The sequence below is a fragment of the Pollachius pollachius genome, assembly GCF_949987615.1.
Source record: "Pollachius pollachius genome assembly, chromosome: 3".
NCBI classification, from domain to species: domain Eukaryota; kingdom Metazoa; phylum Chordata; class Actinopteri; order Gadiformes; family Gadidae; genus Pollachius; species Pollachius pollachius.
The window spans coordinates 3,374,453-3,395,159 of record NC_136936.1 but is presented as its reverse complement, the minus strand read 5'-3'; the positions used below and the strand labels follow the sequence as shown (position 1 = coordinate 3,395,159).

The 20,707-nt window shown below is 48.0% G+C and overlaps 1 protein-coding gene across 3 annotated transcripts; it reads right to left on the bottom strand.

Annotated features, from left to right (window-relative positions):
- Window positions 1-47: 47 nt before the first annotated feature.
- Window positions 48-20,459, bottom strand: taok1a (TAO kinase 1a). Of its 3 annotated transcripts, none has more exons than XM_079732719.1 (20): window positions 20,190-20,459; window positions 15,839-16,095; window positions 15,185-15,256; window positions 14,792-14,893; window positions 14,628-14,673; window positions 14,264-14,360; window positions 14,033-14,146; window positions 13,815-13,906; window positions 13,548-13,641; window positions 13,363-13,444; window positions 13,046-13,213; window positions 12,412-12,597; window positions 11,608-11,736; window positions 10,541-10,777; window positions 9,958-10,086; window positions 9,157-9,360; window positions 7,429-7,668; window positions 6,533-6,745; window positions 5,596-5,778; window positions 48-4,270 (listed from the first exon to the last, which is right to left on the bottom strand). In XM_079732719.1, exons 2-20 carry the CDS (start codon window positions 15,968-15,970, stop codon window positions 3,716-3,718), a joined length of 3,075 nt encoding a protein of 1,024 aa, XP_079588845.1. In that variant the 5' UTR covers window positions 15,971-16,095; window positions 20,190-20,459; the 3' UTR covers window positions 48-3,715. The 3 variants fall into 3 exon arrangements, with proteins under 3 accessions (XP_079588845.1, XP_079588846.1, XP_079588847.1); XM_079732720.1 differs by lacking the exon at window positions 20,190-20,459 and adding an exon at window positions 19,968-20,179; XM_079732721.1 differs by lacking the exon at window positions 20,190-20,459 and adding an exon at window positions 19,214-19,322.
- Window positions 20,460-20,707: the final 248 nt, after the last annotated feature.

Here is a 20,707-nt window from a genome sequence, read left to right as displayed (position 1 = left end):
GTTTTGGAACAATAATACTGCAAAACAAAACAAAATTACACCACAGGTCAAGTTATACTAAAATTACTTTATTACAGCTGATTTCTGTTCAATATCCCTCTGCCAATACAACAGTAATTATAATACAAACAAAATGGTACATTTGATCCTAGGTAATTCGCTTTGCTTAAATCCACCATTTCTTTTTTTGTTGGTTTAACTCTTACAAGTATCATCTTATAATCTTTCAGACATTCAATAACATCTAAACATTTCAAGACCGAGTACATTAACATGTAGTGGTAATGCTGTGGCGAGAATACTGACATCTTCAAAGAAATGCAATCTCTTTTCATATATTTGCCTGTCACCACATCATTGTTTCACGCCACTGCTTTAGAACTCTGCCAACGGTTTGTCTATAAATATATGCATCGTCTATCTCATGCCGTCAGCCCAGTAAAAAACTAAAAGACAGTTCAACCAAGGAAATAAGACGTGTGTGTGTGTGTGTGCATGTGAGTGTGAGCGTGTGTGTGTGTGTGTGTGTGTGTGTGTGTGTGAGAGCGTGTGTGTGTGGGGTCCGGTTTTGGTATGGCACAGTGTTGGGAGCAGAGAGGGAGGATCTCAGACTGTTCCGCGGTGGTTGACGCGGTAATGAATGCGTTACGGTCAGTAGGACAGAAGTTGACACCAAGCTTTAGAATCGTGACACAAACAAAAGTCCCGGTGGGTGGAAGGAGGTCCTATGCACAACAATAGGACTTCCTCGCACGGAAACACAACGGGGCGCCGACCACAGATATGGTTGGCGTTCTGACTTGTGTTTTGACCTGACATTAATACAATTTACCTTGGCTTTTGAGCAAAATGTCAAATCCCCATAATCTTAAATACATCCCCCCCCCGGTCAGCCATCGCTTTTACTAACAACCAAAAGAAAACCTGAATGGAACCTGTTTTATTACACAAATAGTTCAAGCTATTGACAATGGGTGTTAATACAAAAAAGAGAAGAGAAAAATAGTTGTATATTGGTATTATGGGGAAGCAAAACCTATCGCACAACATATGTAATATGACAAAGCCAAAGCTCTCTGGTGACCGAGTGCAGAGCAAAACAAAACAATCCACCCATTCAAATAAATAAACACCAGTCGCGCATTTCTTGACAAGGATGTGAAGGGGTGAGGGATTCACGCACGGCCAAAAAGTTAGGGACCGCGTGAATCTCAAAGAGGAGAAGGACCAAAGAAATGAATAAAAAGCAAAGAAGGAAATCGACTGCGTTTCATTTTGATCTTAATGGTCCGTTGGCTAAGCAAATGGCATTTTAAAGTAAACAGCAAATACATGCAAAAAAAGCATTTAGTGTAGTATCGACGTACACAAACCAAGAATATCTTCCATAAACTACTTTTGGACAACTCAATAGGATTTTTATTTTGAGAGCCAACATTTTCTTTTATAATATAATATCAGTGTATTCTGCAAGTTAAATAAGGTTAGTTTTAAAAAAAAAAAGTTATTTACTTTATGCAAGTTTAGTTTTAAAAGGTTTTATCTGGAGAAGGAAAACAAAAATCAATATTAACAAAACCCCATCTCAGTGATATATGGGAGGTTCTTTTCATGTAATTCTGGATTATTAATGTTAAGGCCTATTCGTGATTCAACCCCGGTATTAGTTAGCTAGTGACAGATGAGAGGGTGGGATGTGATTAAATGGTGGGCAATCCAAACACGTTTCATGACTCACCAAACCTGCTAAGTGCATTCATTTTAAAATGCAGAGTGAGAGAGAAACAAACATGGGTCAACTAAGTAATTTTCCCAAGTGCACTGCTAAATTTATAAAAAAAAAAGAAAGAAAAACGGTTTAATGTCATCCTCTGTTTGATTAACGTAATGCTTTCACACTTAAAAAGCAACACTAAAAACTGTGCTTGATTCATGCACCTTTGCGTAATGTAGGTAAGAAGATAGGTTTTTTTAATTTGAGTCCTTAGTGTTTAATTTCTCAGGTCCAAACTTGTATCTTCATTAACAGTGTCGTTTTTTTTAAAGTTATTTATTTTCTATTCACAGATGCATTGCCGAGCCTGCTGTTATGGTCAAGGTTTCTGGCTTTACACGATATATCTATTTGCATGTTCGGGCACTTCTTTCAGACACATCCTCGCTTCTCTCGCTGCTTTCAACCAGGATCAATGAAAATATCCCCAACGTGGCCGTCAACGTCTGTGGTAATCTTTAGGTAAAAAATAAACCCTGAACTGAAGACCCTCTGAACAGCTATGGCTAGTTGCTCCCCCACACCCGACTTTTGTTTAAAAAATAGTATTCTTAAGAAACATAATATAAACTTCCTTGACCAATTCCTAATGGCATCTAAACAAAAAGCCTTTCAGGGAAGTTGGTAATATGCAAGGCAAATTATTATTATAACTAATTATATAGATATATATATCTATAAACATCTAGATATAGATATCTATATATAAAGATAGGTTTAAAGTGCTTTAAATAGGCAGCAGTTTAACAAGGCACGCATAAAATAAACATATTCAAGGGTCCTTTTTTTAAAAGGCAACTAAGTCTTTCTCCTCCATCCATCACATAGAATGCAACATTCTCATCATCAAAGCAGTCTGAACAATCTAAAAACATCACCCATGAAAGATAGTATCGCTCATTCGAGATATATTCCTCATACTTTTATAAAACTTTATATAACACCCACATTACTGCATATGTACAATGTGTATAAGAAAACTACAATTTAGACTTTGGGATCTTGCAAACTTAAGATTTGAGTGGATATGAAGCAATCTGAACATTCAAAATAAATTGGCATCCATTTCAACTAAGTTAAGTTGTATCACTTAAATATGTAACAGCGTTTAATAAATCACAGGTTTAAAAAAAGGAAAAGGCACATATTTCTTTTTGAGCTGCAACAGTTGCCACAAAACAACGTAGCTGGACAAAGTAAGGGGTGAATTCGATTGGCTTTCGGACACGTACATGTCTTAATTTTGGCGAATGACTGAGGAACTCTAAGTATTAGCTTTCGATACTATAGGAAGACAACTGAACGTCAGAGCATTGACCAATACAGCAGGCTGGCAGCAAAGACAGCGGCGCACTGTGTGTGGACCGCGACGTGGGGCGAACAGTACTAGGGTCGGGAACAAGATTAACTCACTGTGATTGCGTCACACAACATTTGTAAAGGACATAGTTAATACAAGTCAAAGGCTTTCTTTTTTTTTTCTTTTTTTTTTCCCCAACAGTGTTTCATGTGCAAAATGAGAGCAATGGCTGAGATAAAGCACGACATATAGATTCTAAAGGATAAGGAATTTTGATTGAAGAGATCTCCAAATTAAAAAAAAACGTTTTTAGCTAAGTGTGGACACTACGTCGGTCGGTGTTAAAACTAATTCTGAATCTTTTACGTGTGCTGGAAAACTGCTTTGAGGAAGGGTGGAGTCCTCCCAGCCCTTTTGACCTGAGCAACATTGATTTCACCACGCATCCCTATCTGTACATGGGGGGAGGGGCAGGGAGTCAAGGTGAGAGAAAGCGAGAGAGAGAGCGAGAGTGATAGAGAGAGCAATGTGTTGTGAGTGGAGCCTAAACATCTCCACCTGACTCTCCTCAGTTCACCGGACTCTGGCCCCCAGCGTGGACTGGTGGGGGGGGGGGGGGGGGGGTGTATGCATGCGTGTGTCTATGTGTAAGACAGATGCGACCCGTTAGATATCTGAGAGGTGACACTGGCGCTCCTGCTCATGACCGGCTCACCGCGCCCCCCCGACGCAGTCCTCCGCAGGGCCTGGGGGCTGTTGTGCCCGCCCCCCGCGCTGGTCCGGGACAGCAGGTGCCCCCCCGCCGGGTGCCCCCAGGGCTGGGGGGTGCCGCCCGCCTGCATGCCGCCGGGGCCCCAGCTGGGCCCCAGCGACCCCCCGCCCGGGCTAGAGTGGTAGTGGTGGTGGCTCCCCGCGGAGCCCATCATCACACCCCCGCCGCCGCCGCCGCCCCCCCAGGGAGACCCCCGGGCGGAGCCCCCCACCTGGCGGGGGGGCGTGTGCTGGTTCCAGCTGCCCGAGGCCCCCGGGAAGCTGTTGCTGAGGGCCTCGGGGGAGAGGTTGGACAGGGCCATGTTGCTGAAGCCCAGCCGCATGCTCTCCGAGTCGAAGGCCTCGATCTCGCGGGCCTGCCGCTCCAGCAGCGAGCGGATGCGCTCCACGCGCTCGTTCTGCAGCGACAGCATCTCCTCCTCGATCTGGGGACACGCACACATGGCCCTTAGTACACACGCGCTCGGCCCTTAGTACACACGCGCTCGGCCCTTAGTACACACGCGCTCGGCCCTTAGTACACACGCGCTCGGCCCTTCGTACACACGCGCTCGGCCCTTCGTACACACGCGCTCGGCCCTTCGTACACACGCGCTCGGCCCTTCGTACACACGCGCTCGGCCCTTCGTACACACGCGCTCGGCCCTTCGTACACACGCGCTCGGCCCTTCGTACACACGCGCTCGGCCCTTCGTACACACGCGCTCGGCCCTTCGTACACACGCGCTCGGCCCTTCGTACACACGCGCTCGGCCCTTCGTACACACGCGCTCGGCCCTTCGTACACACGCGCTCGGCCCTTCGTACACACGCGCACGGCCCTTCGTACACACGCACGGCCCTTCGTACACACGCACGGCCCTTCGTAAACACGCACGGCCCTTAGTACACACGCACTCGGCCCTTAGTAAACACGCACTCGGCCCTTAGTAAACACGCACGGCCCTTAGTAAACGCACACTCGGCCCTTAGTACACGCGCACTCGGCCCTTAGTACACGCGCACTCGGCCCTTAGTACACACGCATGGCCCTTAGTACACGCGCGCACGGCCCTTAGTACACGCGCACGGCACTTAGTACACGCGCTCGGCCCTTAGTCCACGCGCTCGGCCCTTAGTCCACGCGCTCGGCCCTTAGTCCACGCGCTCGGCCCTTAGTCCACGCGCTCGGCCCTTAGTACACGCGCACTCGGCCCTTAGTACACGCGCACTCGGCCCTTAGTACACGCGCACTCGACCTGCAGGTTCATTAGCCCGGCGGATAGCGCTACAATAAAATACTACATTTAGTGAAACACAGGCACAAGGGGCTGTTATAGTAAGTGTTAGCCTAACTTAACATAAGTTAAGTGTTAAGTTAAGACACCCTCTTGAATGGTAATCCCCTAACAGTCAAGATGGGGTGACATGAGAATTCCTCTCCCAGGTAAACAGTGAAACACATCCCCAAGGGCTGGTGTAGAAAGTGGTGAGTTAAGTGTTATGTTAAGTGTTATGTTAAGTGTAAAGTTACGTGTAAAGTTATGTGTACAGTTACGTGTAAAGTTAAGTTAAGACACCGTCTTGAAAGGGGATTACCAAACAGTCAAGACGGGGTGACGTGAGAATTCCTCTCCCAGGAAACACAGCCCTTGTTTTACTGTGTTTCTTGGGAGAGGAGTTCTCCGGTCACCCCGACGGGACCCCACTGCCCTGTACAGGAGCCCGACAGCGCCCCCTGATCGCCCAAGCAGCCCGGCGCGACACTGACCTTCTGCTCCAGCAGGGCACGGCGCAGGGACACCCGCTGCTCCAGGTGCTTGCGCTCCCGCTCGTGCTGCGCGTCCGTCTGCATCTTGATCTTGCTCTGGTAGGCGTTGAGCAGCTCCAGCTCCTGCTGCAGCTGCATGCGCACTACCTGACACTGGGACTCCTGGGCCTCGTCCAGACGCAGCTGTAGAGGGAGGAGAGAGAGGGGACGGGAGGGAGAGGAGCACGAGAGAGAGAGGACGAGAGAGAGAGGAGGACGAGAGAGAGAGAGAGGGGACGAGAGAGAGAGGGGACGGGAGGGAGAGGAGGACGGGAGGGAGAGAGACAGAGAGAGGAGGACGGGAGGGAGAGAGAGAGAGAGAGAGAGAGAGGAGGACGAGAGAGAGAGAAAAAGACAGAGAGGGGACGGGAGGAAGAGGAGGATGAGAGAGAGACAGAGAGAGAGAGGACGAAGAGGGAGGGGACGGGAGGGAGAGGAGGACGAGAGAGAGAGAGAGAGAGGGGACGGGAGGGAGAGGGGACGGGAGGAGGACGAGAGAGAGAGAGGGGACGGGAGAGAGAGAGAGAGAGAGAGACGAGAGTGAGACAGAGAGAGAAGTAGGGATTAGGTGGGTGAAACGTATATACATATAGATCAGAAATAACAGATAGATATGTATAGAAGGGGAAGATGGGGATAGGGGAAGAAAAAAGAGACAGACACAGCGAGAGACGATAGAGTGTGAAAGAATATATATAGAAACGGAACAAAGAGACACAAATAGAAAGATGCATTATAAATAGAGAGAGAGACGGGTCGAGAATTAAAAGAGAGCATAAGACAAAAAAGGGGTACAGGGGGTTGGAAAGAAAAGGCCGGGGGGGGTCAGCGAGCACGAGACCGGGACACCGTTTTCCCAGAAGGCCTGCTGCTCTACAGCCAGGGGCCGTGGCCTCACCGCCTGAGTGGAGAGCATCTCGTTGATGGAGTGGTCGTACTGCTCCGCCAGGATGGCCAGCTTGCGGTGCTGCTCCTGCTTTAGCCTCTTCAGCACGGCCTTGTGCTCCGCCTTGGGCGTGCTCTCCAGCAGGTGGTTCCTCAGCGCCTTGTACTGCCGCGTCTGGATCTTACACGTGTCCTGGAACTGCTTCTTGATCTGCAGCTCCTTGGACTGGGGCACGAGGGGATCATAGAGGCGGGTGAGCGGGTGGCGCCGTTGTACGCGGGGAAGGGGCTGCCCTAACGGTTGTTAAGTGTTTGGCATGGAACAAATGCTCTAGCAAATATCTTTGGCCGTTGCCCGAGGCAGTGAACTGATCAACAAACATCCAAGTGCGAGATTAAAACTGTCTTTTAAAAAGTTCCACCCAATACAAACAGTTTAGGCTACAGAAACTACTGGTTTAAATAAGTATATGTAGCCATCCATCTCAACTCAAAGTATAATATCAAGGCTATTGGTCTTGTGATGCAATAAACAGTAAAAATTAAAATCCGAAAATTCCCCCTTGTAATAAAACGGTTCACAAGAAACCCAATGCAGGACTACTGTCTCGTAAACTACAGGACATTAGGCTTTACTAGGCTAGGAGTTTCACGACATGACGCTACTAGAAAACTAAACAATGGTTGCACCATCTGCTGTTCAAACAGGGTACTGCACAAAAAAAATAAAAATTAAAAGATAATCCCACATCACACTGAACTCCGACAGAGCGATTCTGTGAGGTACTGGTGACCATTCACCAGTACCAGTGGTGACCATTCACCAGTACCTCCCCAGTCCCAGTTCAGACCTTCTTCCCACCCTCCTTCCCCCCTTTCTCCCCACGGCGGTGGCGGCGGGACCCCCACCTTGAGGCTCTTGGGCTGCTGCCGGACCTCCATGACGTGCTTGCGGCGCAGCTCGCGCTCCCGCCTCTTGTTGTACTCCTGCTGGTTGGTAAGCTCCGTCTGGTGCTGCAGGCGGGTCAGGTCGGTGCGCTGCCGCTGGATGTTGTTGAGCTGCCGGAACTCCAGCTCCTGCATGGACTCGTGGTGTCGCAGCAGCATGGCGTGCTCCAGGTCCCGCTGGGTCTGGCGCTTGTTCAGCTCCTGGGGGGGGGGGGGGGGGGGGAGAGGGGGTTTAGAGAGACGCTCGACTGGAGCTGGGCGATTCATCGATTTTCAAATCGTAATTCGAATTTATGGTCAATAATCGATAAAAAATAAAAAAATATGGGAAGGAAAAAAAAAAAGTTAACGTGCACGACAAAAGTGAGCGCTTAGAGTTTGCCTAAAGTCTGTGGCAACCAAATGTTGCTTTTGTTAATCTTCCAATAAAATCCAAAGTTAAAAAAAACATACATTTGTAATTTATAGAAAAAAAAGAAATCGATAAAATTCGATAATCGGGTTTCGTTTTAGCCATTTCGATTTGGCCATTTTTAGGCCAGATCGCCCAGCTCTAGTCGAGACCCAAAACCAACCGGCTGGGAACGGATCACAGCGGTGGAGATACGATGCAGCAGCAGCAGCAGCAGCTTCTGAACTGTATGATTTAGAGATGCGTATAGGATGTAACATAGTTAAAGATAAGGAACAATAATATGATAACACTACTAAAACATGACGTTAAACCGTGGCCAGTTACAAAATCGTCATCCTGATTTAAAATGGAGGATATAATACAAATATATATATTCTAATAAGCGCTTGTTTGTGGTACGTCTTTTAACTTAAAAATAGTACAGTGATATATTGTTTCTCCTTTGGATAAAAAAAAAGTCGCTTTGGATAAAACAGCCGTTACAAGCCGATTTTGGAAATCTGCCTCTTCTGACATCACTAGTGGGCGTGTCCACCTAGCTGTGTGCTGGATAAATCGGTCTCCAAGCCTACCCATTGGACTGTAGCCAACGTTGCTCATCCATCCGTCATACATCTAGGTGGAGATGCCGCTTGTGGTTTCTTAAACGGTTAATCACACTCACACCTGGTGGTATAATGTGAAACCTTTAATACCCTAAATGTAAGCAACCCTTCTGAATAACCAGGTGCCGACCCCGTTGCCCGGGTCACATCAATATGTCAGGCCCATAAGGTGGTGGTGTCGGGGCCCCAGGGTGGTGGTGTCGGGGCCCCAGGGTGGTAGTGGTGGTGTCGGGGCCCCAGGGTGGTAGTGGTGGTGTCGGGGCCCCAGGGTGGAGGTGGTGTCGGGGCCCGAGGGTGGAGGTGGTGTCGGGGCCCCAGGGTGGAGGTGGTGTCGGGGCCCCCGGGTGGTAGTGTCGGGGCCCCAGGGTGGAGGTGGTGTCGGGGCCCCAGGGTGGTAGTGTCGGGGCCCCAGGGTGGTAGTGTCGGGGCCCCAGGGTGGAGGTGGTGTCGGGGCCCCAGGGTGGAGGTGGTGTCGGGGCCCCCGGGTGGTGGTGTCGGGGCCCCAGGGTGGAGGTGGTGTCGGGGCCCCAGGGTGGAGGTGGTGTCGGGGCCCCAGGGTGGAGGTGGTGTCGGGGCCCCAGGGTGGAGGTGGTGTCGGGGCCCCAGGGTGGAGGTGGTGTCGGGGCCCCAGGGTGGAGGTGGTGTCGGGGCCCCAGGGAGGTGTCTCACCTCGCGCACTAGGTCCTGCTCGATGTTGTGGCGGGCGGTCAGGATCCTCCTCTTGAAGCGGCGGCACTCCAGGTCGAGGTACTGCCGCTGGCGCCGCATCAGGTTGGCCTCCTCCTCCGCCTGGAAGTGCTGGAAGTTCTCCTTCTGCTTGGACAGCCACTCCTGCTTCTCCTTCTTGGGCGTCGACTGGTTGTCGTTGAGCTCCTGGAGGCGAGGGATGGATGGTAGGATGAGGAACGGATCGGATGGCCCGGCAGTCATTAATAGGGGTATTATTGTATATATCAGCACGGCGATATATTGTCGCCCTTCTTCGTGCGATACGAGAATCGATACACTGGCGCCAACTATCAATTTTATTTTCTTAAATATCCATATTTTAATGACTAAAACAGGCACTCTAAACATATATCCATGCTCCACGGGGTGGCGCTTAACACATGAAGGAAGGAAACTTAAACGGAAGTGAACTAACCAAAGAAGAGCAATTAAAAAAAACTCAGTTTGGACCAGGAATAGACAGAGACAGACATTTTGTTTTACGTTTATTTTGAATTCATAGTTCGACATATCGCGATTTATCGTTATACGATTGGCAAAAAATACATATTGATGACCGCAGAATCGCTGTGTCGCGATATTATCGGTATTGCGGGCCATGTAACGCGTATCGCGTTACATGGCCCGCGATACCGATAATATCGCGACAGAGCGATTCTGCGGTCATCAATATATATTTTGTTCGTTATACGAGGTTCCCCGGGATGCGAGAGCTCTGTCGAGCAGCAGAGTAGACGGTACCTCTTTCAGTTGCTCCTTCCGTAGTTTGTACTCCCTCTTCTGGGACTCGAGGAAGCTGTTGAGCTCCTTCTTCTGCTGGCTCTGAATGTGCTGCTGGAACTTCTTCTCGTCGTTGGTGAAGGTTTTCGCCTGATGGGGGGGGGGGGGGGGGGGGGGGGGGGGAGATGGAAACATATCGTTAGCCTCGTTAGCATAATTGCCCGAGTCCGATTTTAAGGTTCATCTTGTGTTTAGTTTGTCAAATAGATGACTTGGGCAGATGGGGATTATGGAATTTGAAAAGCACCCTGATTTGGCTTAGGACATAGCTAATGAGACACAGTGAATCATCGGTGTTAGGAGAGTAGAGTGTGGTTACACATCACAATTGGGCCAAAATATGACTTAGGCTATCAATTATATATAAATTATACTATGAGGCTAACGATATCAATGAAACTATGAGGCTTACGATATCAATTATACTTTGAGGCTAACGATATGTATAAATGCAATCAGGTTTCAAGTGAAACCATTAGAGCTGGCTCCAGCCCTGTACTGAACAGTAAGAGGTTGGCGGGGGTCAGTAGCCGCGGTGACGCACGTCTTTTTCCAGGGAGCCGTGGTGCTTCTTCACCAGCTTCTCCATCTCCTGGGCGAAGCTGTTCCTCTGGTTCTCCAGCTCCTTGTCCAGCCGCAGCCGGTGCTCGTCCATCTCCGACTTGAGCTTGTTCTCCAGGGCCATCAGCTGCTTCTGGTGCTGCCGCCGCATGCGCTTGTAGCCCGACATCTGCTCCCGCAGCTCCGAGTCCTGCTCGTGCTCCTTCATCTGACGCGTCACCTGGCGCCCCGCAACACACACACACACACACACACACACACACACACACACACACACACACACACACACACACACACACACACACACACACACACACAGGGTTAGGTGGGAACTCGGATGATACAACATGCTAATGTTTAGCATCACCTGGTGCACCGCAATACACCAGGGTTAGGTGGAAAACAATGGGGAACTGGGCTAGGATCACAGATTAAAATGACAACACGCTATCGTTTAGCATCACAACATGCTAACTTTTAGCATTGCAACGTGCTAATTTTTAGCATTACAACATGCTAACGTTTAGCATTACAACGTGCTAATGTTTAGCATTGAAACATGCTAACTTTTGGTATCACAACGTGCTCATTTTTAGCATTACGACATGCTAACGTTTAGCATTACAACATGTTAACATTTAGCATTACAACATGCTAACGTTTAGCATTACAACATGCTAACGTTTAGCATTACAACATGCTAACGTTTAGCATTACAACATGCTAACGTTTAGCATTACAACATGCTAACGTTTAGCATTAGCATGCGTGTTAAACTCTTTGTGTGGACAAGGTACAACAACGGAATACATTTTGTAATGATTTCTTTGATATGCCAATACGAGACGTTCCGCTATACGGTTTACATGACCGTTGGAATAAACCGGTTATCGTAATTGAGGCTGCTTGGGTTATTCATGCCCCGTGTAAATGAAATCTCTGATGGTCTTTCACCAGCAGAATTAGTTCAACTTCTTGAACTTGGCAAAATCAACCCAATCAGGAACCCCTTTTCAAAGCCCTCCTCCTCCATCCAGCCTGAGTGCTTACCAGAGAAGCCGTGCGTATGGTGGCAAAGTGCTCGCGGTTGCGTTTTGGTCTTGGAACGTGAGCAGGAGGAGACTGGGACTCGGCATGACCCGCGTTGGCCTCGGGGTCCTCATGGTTGGCCTCTTCCTCCTTGGGGGGGGGGGGGCATCCACAACAAACAGAGAAGTTATTCCTTAGCACATTGACAGATACAAGATAACGCATGCTATTGACGGACCGTGTTATCTCTTATCTCCGGGGGCCAGACTCGTCAAGTAACTAGGGTGTCCCGGTACGAGACGCCTTGGTTTCAAACCCCATGTCTACAGTGGGACCGATGGATGGGGGCTTCGAACCAAGAAGCGGAAGGACCTAAACCCACACATGCGTCTTCGAAACATGCATCTAAGTTCCCTTTGGCAGATGCTTTAAATAAAAAGCATCAGTCAGTTCACCTAGACTCTGCATAGCCTCCCCCCATAGGCCCCGCATAGACCCCTCACCCCCCCCCCCCTCTTACGCACTTATTGTACGTTGAACGTCATACTTGACATCGTGTAGCACCTTATCCTAGCTATCTTTGCTGTACACAGGGAATGGGTTAACCTAGCGATTAATAGTGCTCGGCACTTGGTTCTATGAACATCCTCATTGTACCGGCATCGATATATAGTTTCTGACAATTGTACTTATTGTAAGTTGCTTTGGATAAAAGTGTCTGCTAAATGCCCTAAATGCGAATCAGCCAAAAGGACTTATTAGTACAGGAGTGCAACATAAGAGGAGACGGGTTCCGGTATCCGTAATCACAACGGCCCCACTAACCGGTTTGAGGTGGATGACGGAGCTGTTGGATATGACGGTCTTGTCTCGCTCCATGTCCTCGGCAGCGTCTGTCAGGCTGTTGACGGAGCTGCTCTGAGAACTGGCGCTGATGGACATGCTGGGGATGGACTGGTTGCTGCCCACGCTGTTCACCGTGCCCGTCCGCCCGGCACTGTTCTCCGGCTCCTGAGCGCGAGAACACACACCCGACAGTCAGAGACACTCACGCTTACTGGCAGGACGGCTGGTTAGGTATTGTTGTGAGTGTTGTTCAAAATGTAGCTTTTTTTGTTTTTGGAAAACCCTATTTTGGAACGTTTCCTGGTTAGTTTTATGTCTTATTATGTTCACCGAATTTTCAGGCAAAACAAAAAAGGTTGATGCAAATAAAAACACTTTAGTGAACAATACGACTTATCATAAGCCTAAACCTAGCCACACTGCGCCTAGATGTAACAACATCACTATCAATCTCTATAAACAGTCGCTGGAGAGAGAGAGAGAGAGAGAGAGAGAGAGAGAGAGAGAGAGAGAGAGAGAGAGAGAGAGAGAGAGAGAGAGAGAGAGAGAGAGAGAGAGAGAGAGAGAGAGAGAGAGAGAGAGAGAGAGAGAGAGAGAGAACAGGGTGACAAACCTCCTCGTCGTCTTGAGCCTCTGCTGCAGGCCCGTTGTGGGCCTCCTGGAACAGGATCTTCTTCATCTTGCGGTACTGCAGATTGTCCAACTCCCGCACCGCGTCCTTGGTCCGCGAGATCAGGTCCAACACCACAGACTCTGGCCTCTCGCGTTGTACAAAGGCATGCTGGAGACGGAGAGGGGGGAATCACCGACATTTAATCGAATGAATTGAAGACAGAATAAGGGCAAAGACGGTTTGGTAATATTTGATTGCCACAGGGTTGTGAATGCATCTTATCGGCATGAATCTCTTGTCGATCCCTGTCGTCCTACCTTCAACAGCTCTTCAGAGTTGGGTCTGTCCTGGGGCAGTTTCTGAAGGCAGGAATCTACAAAGTTTCGGAAATATTCCGTCCTGAAAACGGGTAAGGAGGAAGGGGAAAGAATAAAAATGTTGAAATGAACTTATTGTATGTTATTTTGCATCGGCTCAGATAAATGCAGAGAAAGTCACTCACCATTCACTTGACATCAGTGTGGGGCTCTCATTCTGTGCTATGTGGTATAAGGCACTCATCGCATTCATATTAAACAGTGGAGGTTTTCTCTCAGCTGCAAAAAAAACACAACACAACACACACATAAGTCATATACATAGGTTCTGACTCAATCAGTGTATGCAAATGTCATTTTATTACCTCTACTACCAGATTACCAGTACGTAAACACAGAAAAAACAGAGGATTCTGCAGTTGAAACACAGCATTCAGAATAACGACGCTTACCCAATTCAATGCAAGTGATCCCTAGTGACCAAATGTCAATCTTCCCATCATACTGTCCCTCATCCATAGCCAGGATCACTTCAGGGGCCATCCTGAGAAAGGGTCAACATGTTAGCCACATCCTTTAGCTCCAAAAGTTATCCTGAGAACTTTTGCAGCAGCATCGGGACAAGTTATTGATATGCCCATGTGATGGTCATGAGACGTTTGCAGCGTACCAATATGGTGTTCCCACAAAGGAATTGGCGGGCGAGGCGATGGACGCCGAGCCAAAGTCGGCCAGTTTCACTTGGCCTGGTTCTGTCAGCAAGACATTGCCTGCCTTGATGTCTCTGTGGGAGACAAAGGGAAGGGAAGGGGAGATTACAGCCTCCGGACGCATGCGGCTGTCACACTGCTCAGCGTGGCTACCCGTCGTACCCCTCACACCGCGGGCGGACAAGGCTTACCGGTGAATCATGTTGTGGGAGTGGAGATACGCCAGGCCTTGAAGAGCTCCGTGTGTGATCGCAGCTATCTCCACTTCTTGGAGGGGCTTCTTGTGGACTGAATGGAGAAAGTTGGACAGTGAGTAAGTGAGGCGACTTTAAGACCGTAACTATGACTTGAGACCGTGTAGGTGATTTGAGAGAGTAACTTTGATTTGAGACCGTATCTGTGATTTCAGACGGCAACTGTGACTTCAGACTAACTGTGTTACTGGTCTATGCAACCAAAACATTAACCGCAACTTAAAAAGGTTGATGTTCAATATTGAACTATAAATGGGTATTAAGGATATAAATATAAGGATCTACAAATGAGACACCATACCCTCCAAGAGGTCCGAAGCGGAGCCCAGGCAATACTCCATCACCAACTAAAAAACAGAGAAAGAACTCAGAGTAAATAGGTTGTATTTCCCCACAAAAACATCACCTCCATACACTCAGTCAGTCAGTCACCAGCAGCACAAACGCAATGTTGTGAAGTCTCACCCAGGCCGTGTGCTCGCGTAGAAAACATCCTTTGTACTCGATGCTGTTTGGATGTTGTATTCTCTGGAGGAATTTGACCTCCTTGATTATGTCTTGCCATTTCTGGGAAATTATATTAAAAAAGAAATGTTAAAATGTATCGTCAATGAATAATAGTCATCTCATAGAACTGGCAAAATGGTGAGCAAGGACAATGACAGTCATTATGTACTCCAGAATGACCAATACAACTTGGGAAAACCCCTTTGCATGTGCATTCGCCTAAAAGCAAGGAGTTAGACAAATAGTAATTATTCTGTCCGTTTATTTAAAGCGTTTATCTGACAGCTAGCAATATTGACTTTCGTGCAATGACACAGAAGGACGTGTAAGAGAAAACAGCTAACATTGTACCTCGATGGACTGCTTTCCACTATAGGACATCTTTTTGATGGCCACCACCTCATTTGTCCGAATGTCCCGTGCCTACATTTGACAACGAATAAAAGTAAGACATTAGAATGATTCATGGGGTTCCTACACCAGGAACAGAAGTGAAGGTCCTTAGGACTCCGAACTCTGTTAGAATCCCAATGATCCTTCACCGAATCCATAGGCCTGACTGCCCAGACCTAGAAAACCTCCCCTATACAGAACAATTTGTTAACTCTAAAGTGTTGGCAGGATGCTGAAGAGTTTGTAAATGTTTGCATTGATACTTGTGCACCCCGTCGAAACAGAGGCTTTATCTTCCGACACACGCGTACTTACTGTAAGTCGCTTCGGATAAAAGCGTCTGCTAAATACCCTGAATCTAAATGTAAATGTTAGGATAATGTTTAAAAATACTTTATAGAAGTTTTCAGTGGCGCTTAAGCTAAAGGGGGTTAAAATAAACTCTGGCTTGAGTGGAAAAAAAAAATCAATAATATTGATAGCTTGAATGTTAAAAAAGTTCTTCATTGCTGACCTCTTCTAATCTTCCTCTCACAACCCCATGTCCTAAACTGTACCCACAGAACTGCTCTCATAACCCCCCAGTCCCAGACCGCAGTCTCCAATACTCACAAAGTAAACGGCCCCGAAGCTACCATGTCCGATCTCCCGCAGATCCGAGAACAGCTTCTCGGGGTCCTCCTTGAAGAACAGCTCTGCGACCTCGGGGTCCTTCAGGTTCCCGGCGCGGCTGGCGTTGGGCATAGTGTTTGGGGTTGGGGGGGCTCAATGCCACCACCGCCGCCAGGAACGTTCTGGATCTGCGATAGTGACGCGACAGCCCCCACGATGGCTCATCTGCGGGTCAGTAGCAGCATGCGTGTCAAGACCTGAGGTGGGGGGGGGGGGGGGGGGGGGGCAGAGAGTGGAGCAGGTTAGGATACATAGTGCCTTTTCTGTACCGCGCTGAGAAGGCATTACGGACGTCGGTGGTCGATTGTGGCAGACGACAGAACGTGGGAGCCTTCACACTCTTTTCAATGCCCCCACATGTGATGATGGAACGTTTTTTTGTCTTTTTCCGACAGAAACATTTGCGACACTAAAACGGAAAGAAAAGCGAACCAGCTTTAGATTTAGAGGGCGATATCGATGAGGTCTTTAGATTGAGACGGCACCGACGAGACCGTGGAGTCCAATACGAAGACAAGTAGATGAATATCATATGAAGACCTAGAACGGGCTGGGTTGAGACGCAAAGTGGACTCGGGTGAAGTCAGGGAGCTTGGACAGAAGCAAATCCTGGTCCCATTTGCTGATGAGAGCTACACCAGATCAGTCTCTGGTTTCCATGGTAAATCACAGCACTACCATAAACAAAGTGGCTTTGCCCCTGAAAAGTATATCTCCACTCACGACTAGTCCGTATGTATGTGTTGTATTGGGATGTTCGAGATTAGCCGACTGAACGACTATGTCGGTTAAACACCTCCTCGCCTCCCCCTCTCTGCTAGGAAAGTGTTCCTGCGAAGAATTGATCGCGGACGCACGTACGCCACGCGCTATGTCCTTGATGAAAAATAGAAATACGCCTATAGGCCTAACATACCAATTCAAATGAGTCGTCAGAAGATTCCTAGTTGTGTAAAACATTTAAGAACACATATTTGTGTGCAGCGGCAGACAAGTCCCTGCTCAAACAAAGGGAGCCACGAGCGAGCCACTGACTGATGGGAGAGGTGACAGGGGCGACGCGTCGGAGAGACAAAGCATTCCGCTGACTGCACTACTCGTCTAACCTGTAAGGAGTTTGTAAACACACACAGCGAAAAACCTCCCCGTCGGAGAAAGAAGAATTTAGAAAATCAGACGCCATGTGGAGTTGCCCGATGGTTCGATTGAAGTGGTTGGGGATGCACCCAGTGGTCGTAAACTTCAGTTATGGACCATCCCCGATGAGATCAGACTTTAGTTGGACAGTGTAGAGTTCCACGAGAAGTTTGTGTCTGTCCATAGAGTTCACAGAATAGGGTTGGCATTTGCTTTCCTCCCTTTATCAACATGAGGAAACATCTTAATTAGGATAACACAAACTGTTTTTATGCCATTCTGATTCGATTTTCTCAAGAGTGATCAGCTGGATTAGCCCATTATAATATTTAGCCTAGGTGTGTAGCCATTAATTAGTTTGTGGAGATGAATTAACCAACTTGATATGTCAATGGACATGGGGGATGGGAAATATTTTAACCTTTTGCATCCTGTGATGCGGCATGTCCTGTTACACAAGGATAAGACCGGGGTGCACACAGGCCACCACATTAAAGTCAGTCTTGTGGGTTATGATTTTGCACAGTAACTCAAGTCTGAGATAACCTATGGTAACATTTTCATATAGTTTATCATTATGGATTGGTATATATATATATATATATATATATATATTATTTTTTTTTGAGTTTTGCACACAGGGAGTAAGTGTGAAACAAGTAGATGAATGAGTCATTGGGACGAATAAATTTAGCCAAATGACCAAAACCCTTATACAAAGGAAGCATATACCGTTTCACAGAGTGATTATAGCCATCCTATGCCAGAATTTCGAAACTAGAACGGAACTGTATTAACTCAACACACAAAGTCTTGGTGAAATCCGTGCCCATGAAAGGAAACGCTGTCAACTGCTAGTTAGTTATAAAGTCTACTTTTCAGGAGAACCTCGTTTCGCCTCACATTGAGGAAACTATGTTGACATGTTAGTGCTGCAGCTGCAATTGTTTGGGGGTGCGTCTTGTGCACAATAGTGTTTGATTCACGTGAATGGCTCAAGCAATCTGCAAATTTAGAGTTTATCGGCCGATCACGTGTCTAGGGCGTTCACGTGTTTATCGGCCGATAATGATCGCCGATCAAATGGTGCATCACTAACCTTAAGCGGAAGTGTGTAGCCTGGTTTCACAAACATATTAAATACCTGCCAATGCGTTTGTACACATCCATAACGTGGCAACGGCAGGGCGTATATCGAGCCATTGTAAAAATGACGAACGAAGAGTTTCCTAAGCGGCTCAGATGATCAGATGCAAGCAGATACAGAGCTGACACCACAGAGTCACAAGACTTCTCCCTCAGCCGGGGAAGGAACACCACATCCACCCCCCCCCACCCCCCCACCCCTCATCCAAGTAGGCCTCTTTTGTCCCACCAAACACTGGGCAGCTCGCTGGGATGCAGAAGCCCCAGCGTTGTGAACCAAAGCCTTATGGCCATGCGGTGACTGTACGCGTCATTGTGCCTCACTACATTGTTGCTCATGAATGTGTCCCAGTGTCACCGTTTAATGACGGGCCTTTCAAACACACGAGCACGTGAGTGATGATAACTGATACCTTCGTGAAGTCCTATGGCGTGCCAGCCACTACACACGCAGACAAGAATGCAGTCAGACAGGACAAAGCTGGAGGGCTGCAATTCCCTATGTGCTTCTCTCTGTGCGCCCAGTGCTCTGCATTTTTCAGCACTTCCTGTTAACGGGCTGAGAGGGGAGGGGACAACGGCAATTAGGCAACTGAGTAATTGGCCCTCTTCACTGAGCAACAATCACACATTTGGTTATGCTAATTTAATTGTAGCCAAGATGAAAGAAAGCATGTGATTTGTTGTGTTGCCTTTTCTTTTCACAAAAATCGTTCTGTGTGAAATAGGCTACTGCCGTTTATTCTAACTATTTACATCACAGTCATCACTGCTCATGCGATCTGGTTATCAGGAGTATCGATGAGCACACAATTATATAAACTTTCGTTTTATTTTCCAAACCTTATCAGGAATTACCATGAACGTCGATCGATGACACTGCACTTTATTGCTTCAGTAGAGTACGGTTTGGTGTCCATGTCATTAATGCTCCAGACATCGAGGTTATATCCTACTTTTAGTGTGTTACATCATAATCAAACATTTAAGTCACCCAGAAAGAGACACAAGCATAATCGAAGATCGGCCCACCTCTGTACCAACTTAATTCCACTTTCTTGTCTTTTTAATCTTCCAGCTAGCAGCACACGTAGCTGGCCAACACCGTCTTGTACTCCATCACACCAGCCCTGGAGAAACAAACTCCACTCCTTACGACAGCCCAGGAGGATCAGACAACCACTCCTTACGACGGCGACACGATCGCAACTCCTGCGTAATTACGCACACCGTGAAGTGTACCAACGCCATAACAGACATGCCAAATGCGTGATAAAAACACACAAACACACTCAGCAAATATCACCAGAGGGCGATTGACAAACATCTTTCCCAGGGGTGGGCCACCAGCTAGAAAACTACAACAGTTTGGAGGAACAGAAACCACTCCTTTCACCAGCGACACGATCCCAACTCCTGCGTAATTACGCACACCGCGAAGTGTACTAACGCAATAACAAACACACACACGCACCCACACACAAATGCGTGATAAACACAAACACACCTCACCAAATCTCAACCGGAGGACGATTGACGAACTACTTTCCCAGGGGTGGGCTAGCTCCTAGCTACCAGCTAGGAGCTGCAAAACTTCCAAGCAGCAAAGTGTTAAACATCAACCAGACGGGTTAAACCCCCGAGTTAAACCATTCCTACACATTATCGCAACAAGTGTGGACGAAAACCACCACGTAGCAATGCAAACAGGGGTCTGTGGTCAACTAAAGGAAGACTTAAGGACTGCTCGCTAGCTCCCAGGCTAGCCCGATTAGCTCCCACTCACCCTCCTCTGACAGGCCGGGCTTCAGCAGGGAGCGTCGCGGCCCGGACTGCGTTCACACGGGGAAATAACACCTCCACACCGACCGCTGACACGGCACTGTGCTCACGTTATATGGGCATGGCTTTGGACGTTGTCAATCGACGGCGGGACACGGATGTCCCGGTGAATATGAGGTTAAAATCCCCACCCTTGGACGAGTCTCGACTCCCACTCCCAGCTTACCAAGATGGCGGCCGGCCGCTCCGACGCCTCCTTCGGTGAAAACACGCTCGGGAGACGGCGAGGGAAGTTCAATAACACCACCGAACTACCCGTCAAAGCACGACGGCAGCGGGCCAGACGCTTTGTAAACGAAGGAAAGTGTCCCTAGCTGAGACTAGACTACTGACGTGGTCGATATTTCGTGTGTTTATGTTGCGGCTCTGATTTGATATCCGTCTTCCCTTAGTTGCGAGACATCGGACTACATTTCCGGTTCAGACATCGGACTACATTTCCGGTTCGGCCTGTCGCAGTAAAGGTCCTTCCCATATGCGGTCATGTGAAGGCTGTAATTATTAATCGCAACGTTTTTACGACAAACCGTCACTCCCTTGGACACAGTGACGTATTACCACGTCTCTAAATGCGTTGATGTTTAAATGCAGTAGAGAAATAGTTATGTGGTGTATGTGGTCTGGATTTACACGTGTTGAAGAGCGACCACTGCGAGCTCCAGATTCCTACAAATGACTTGTATT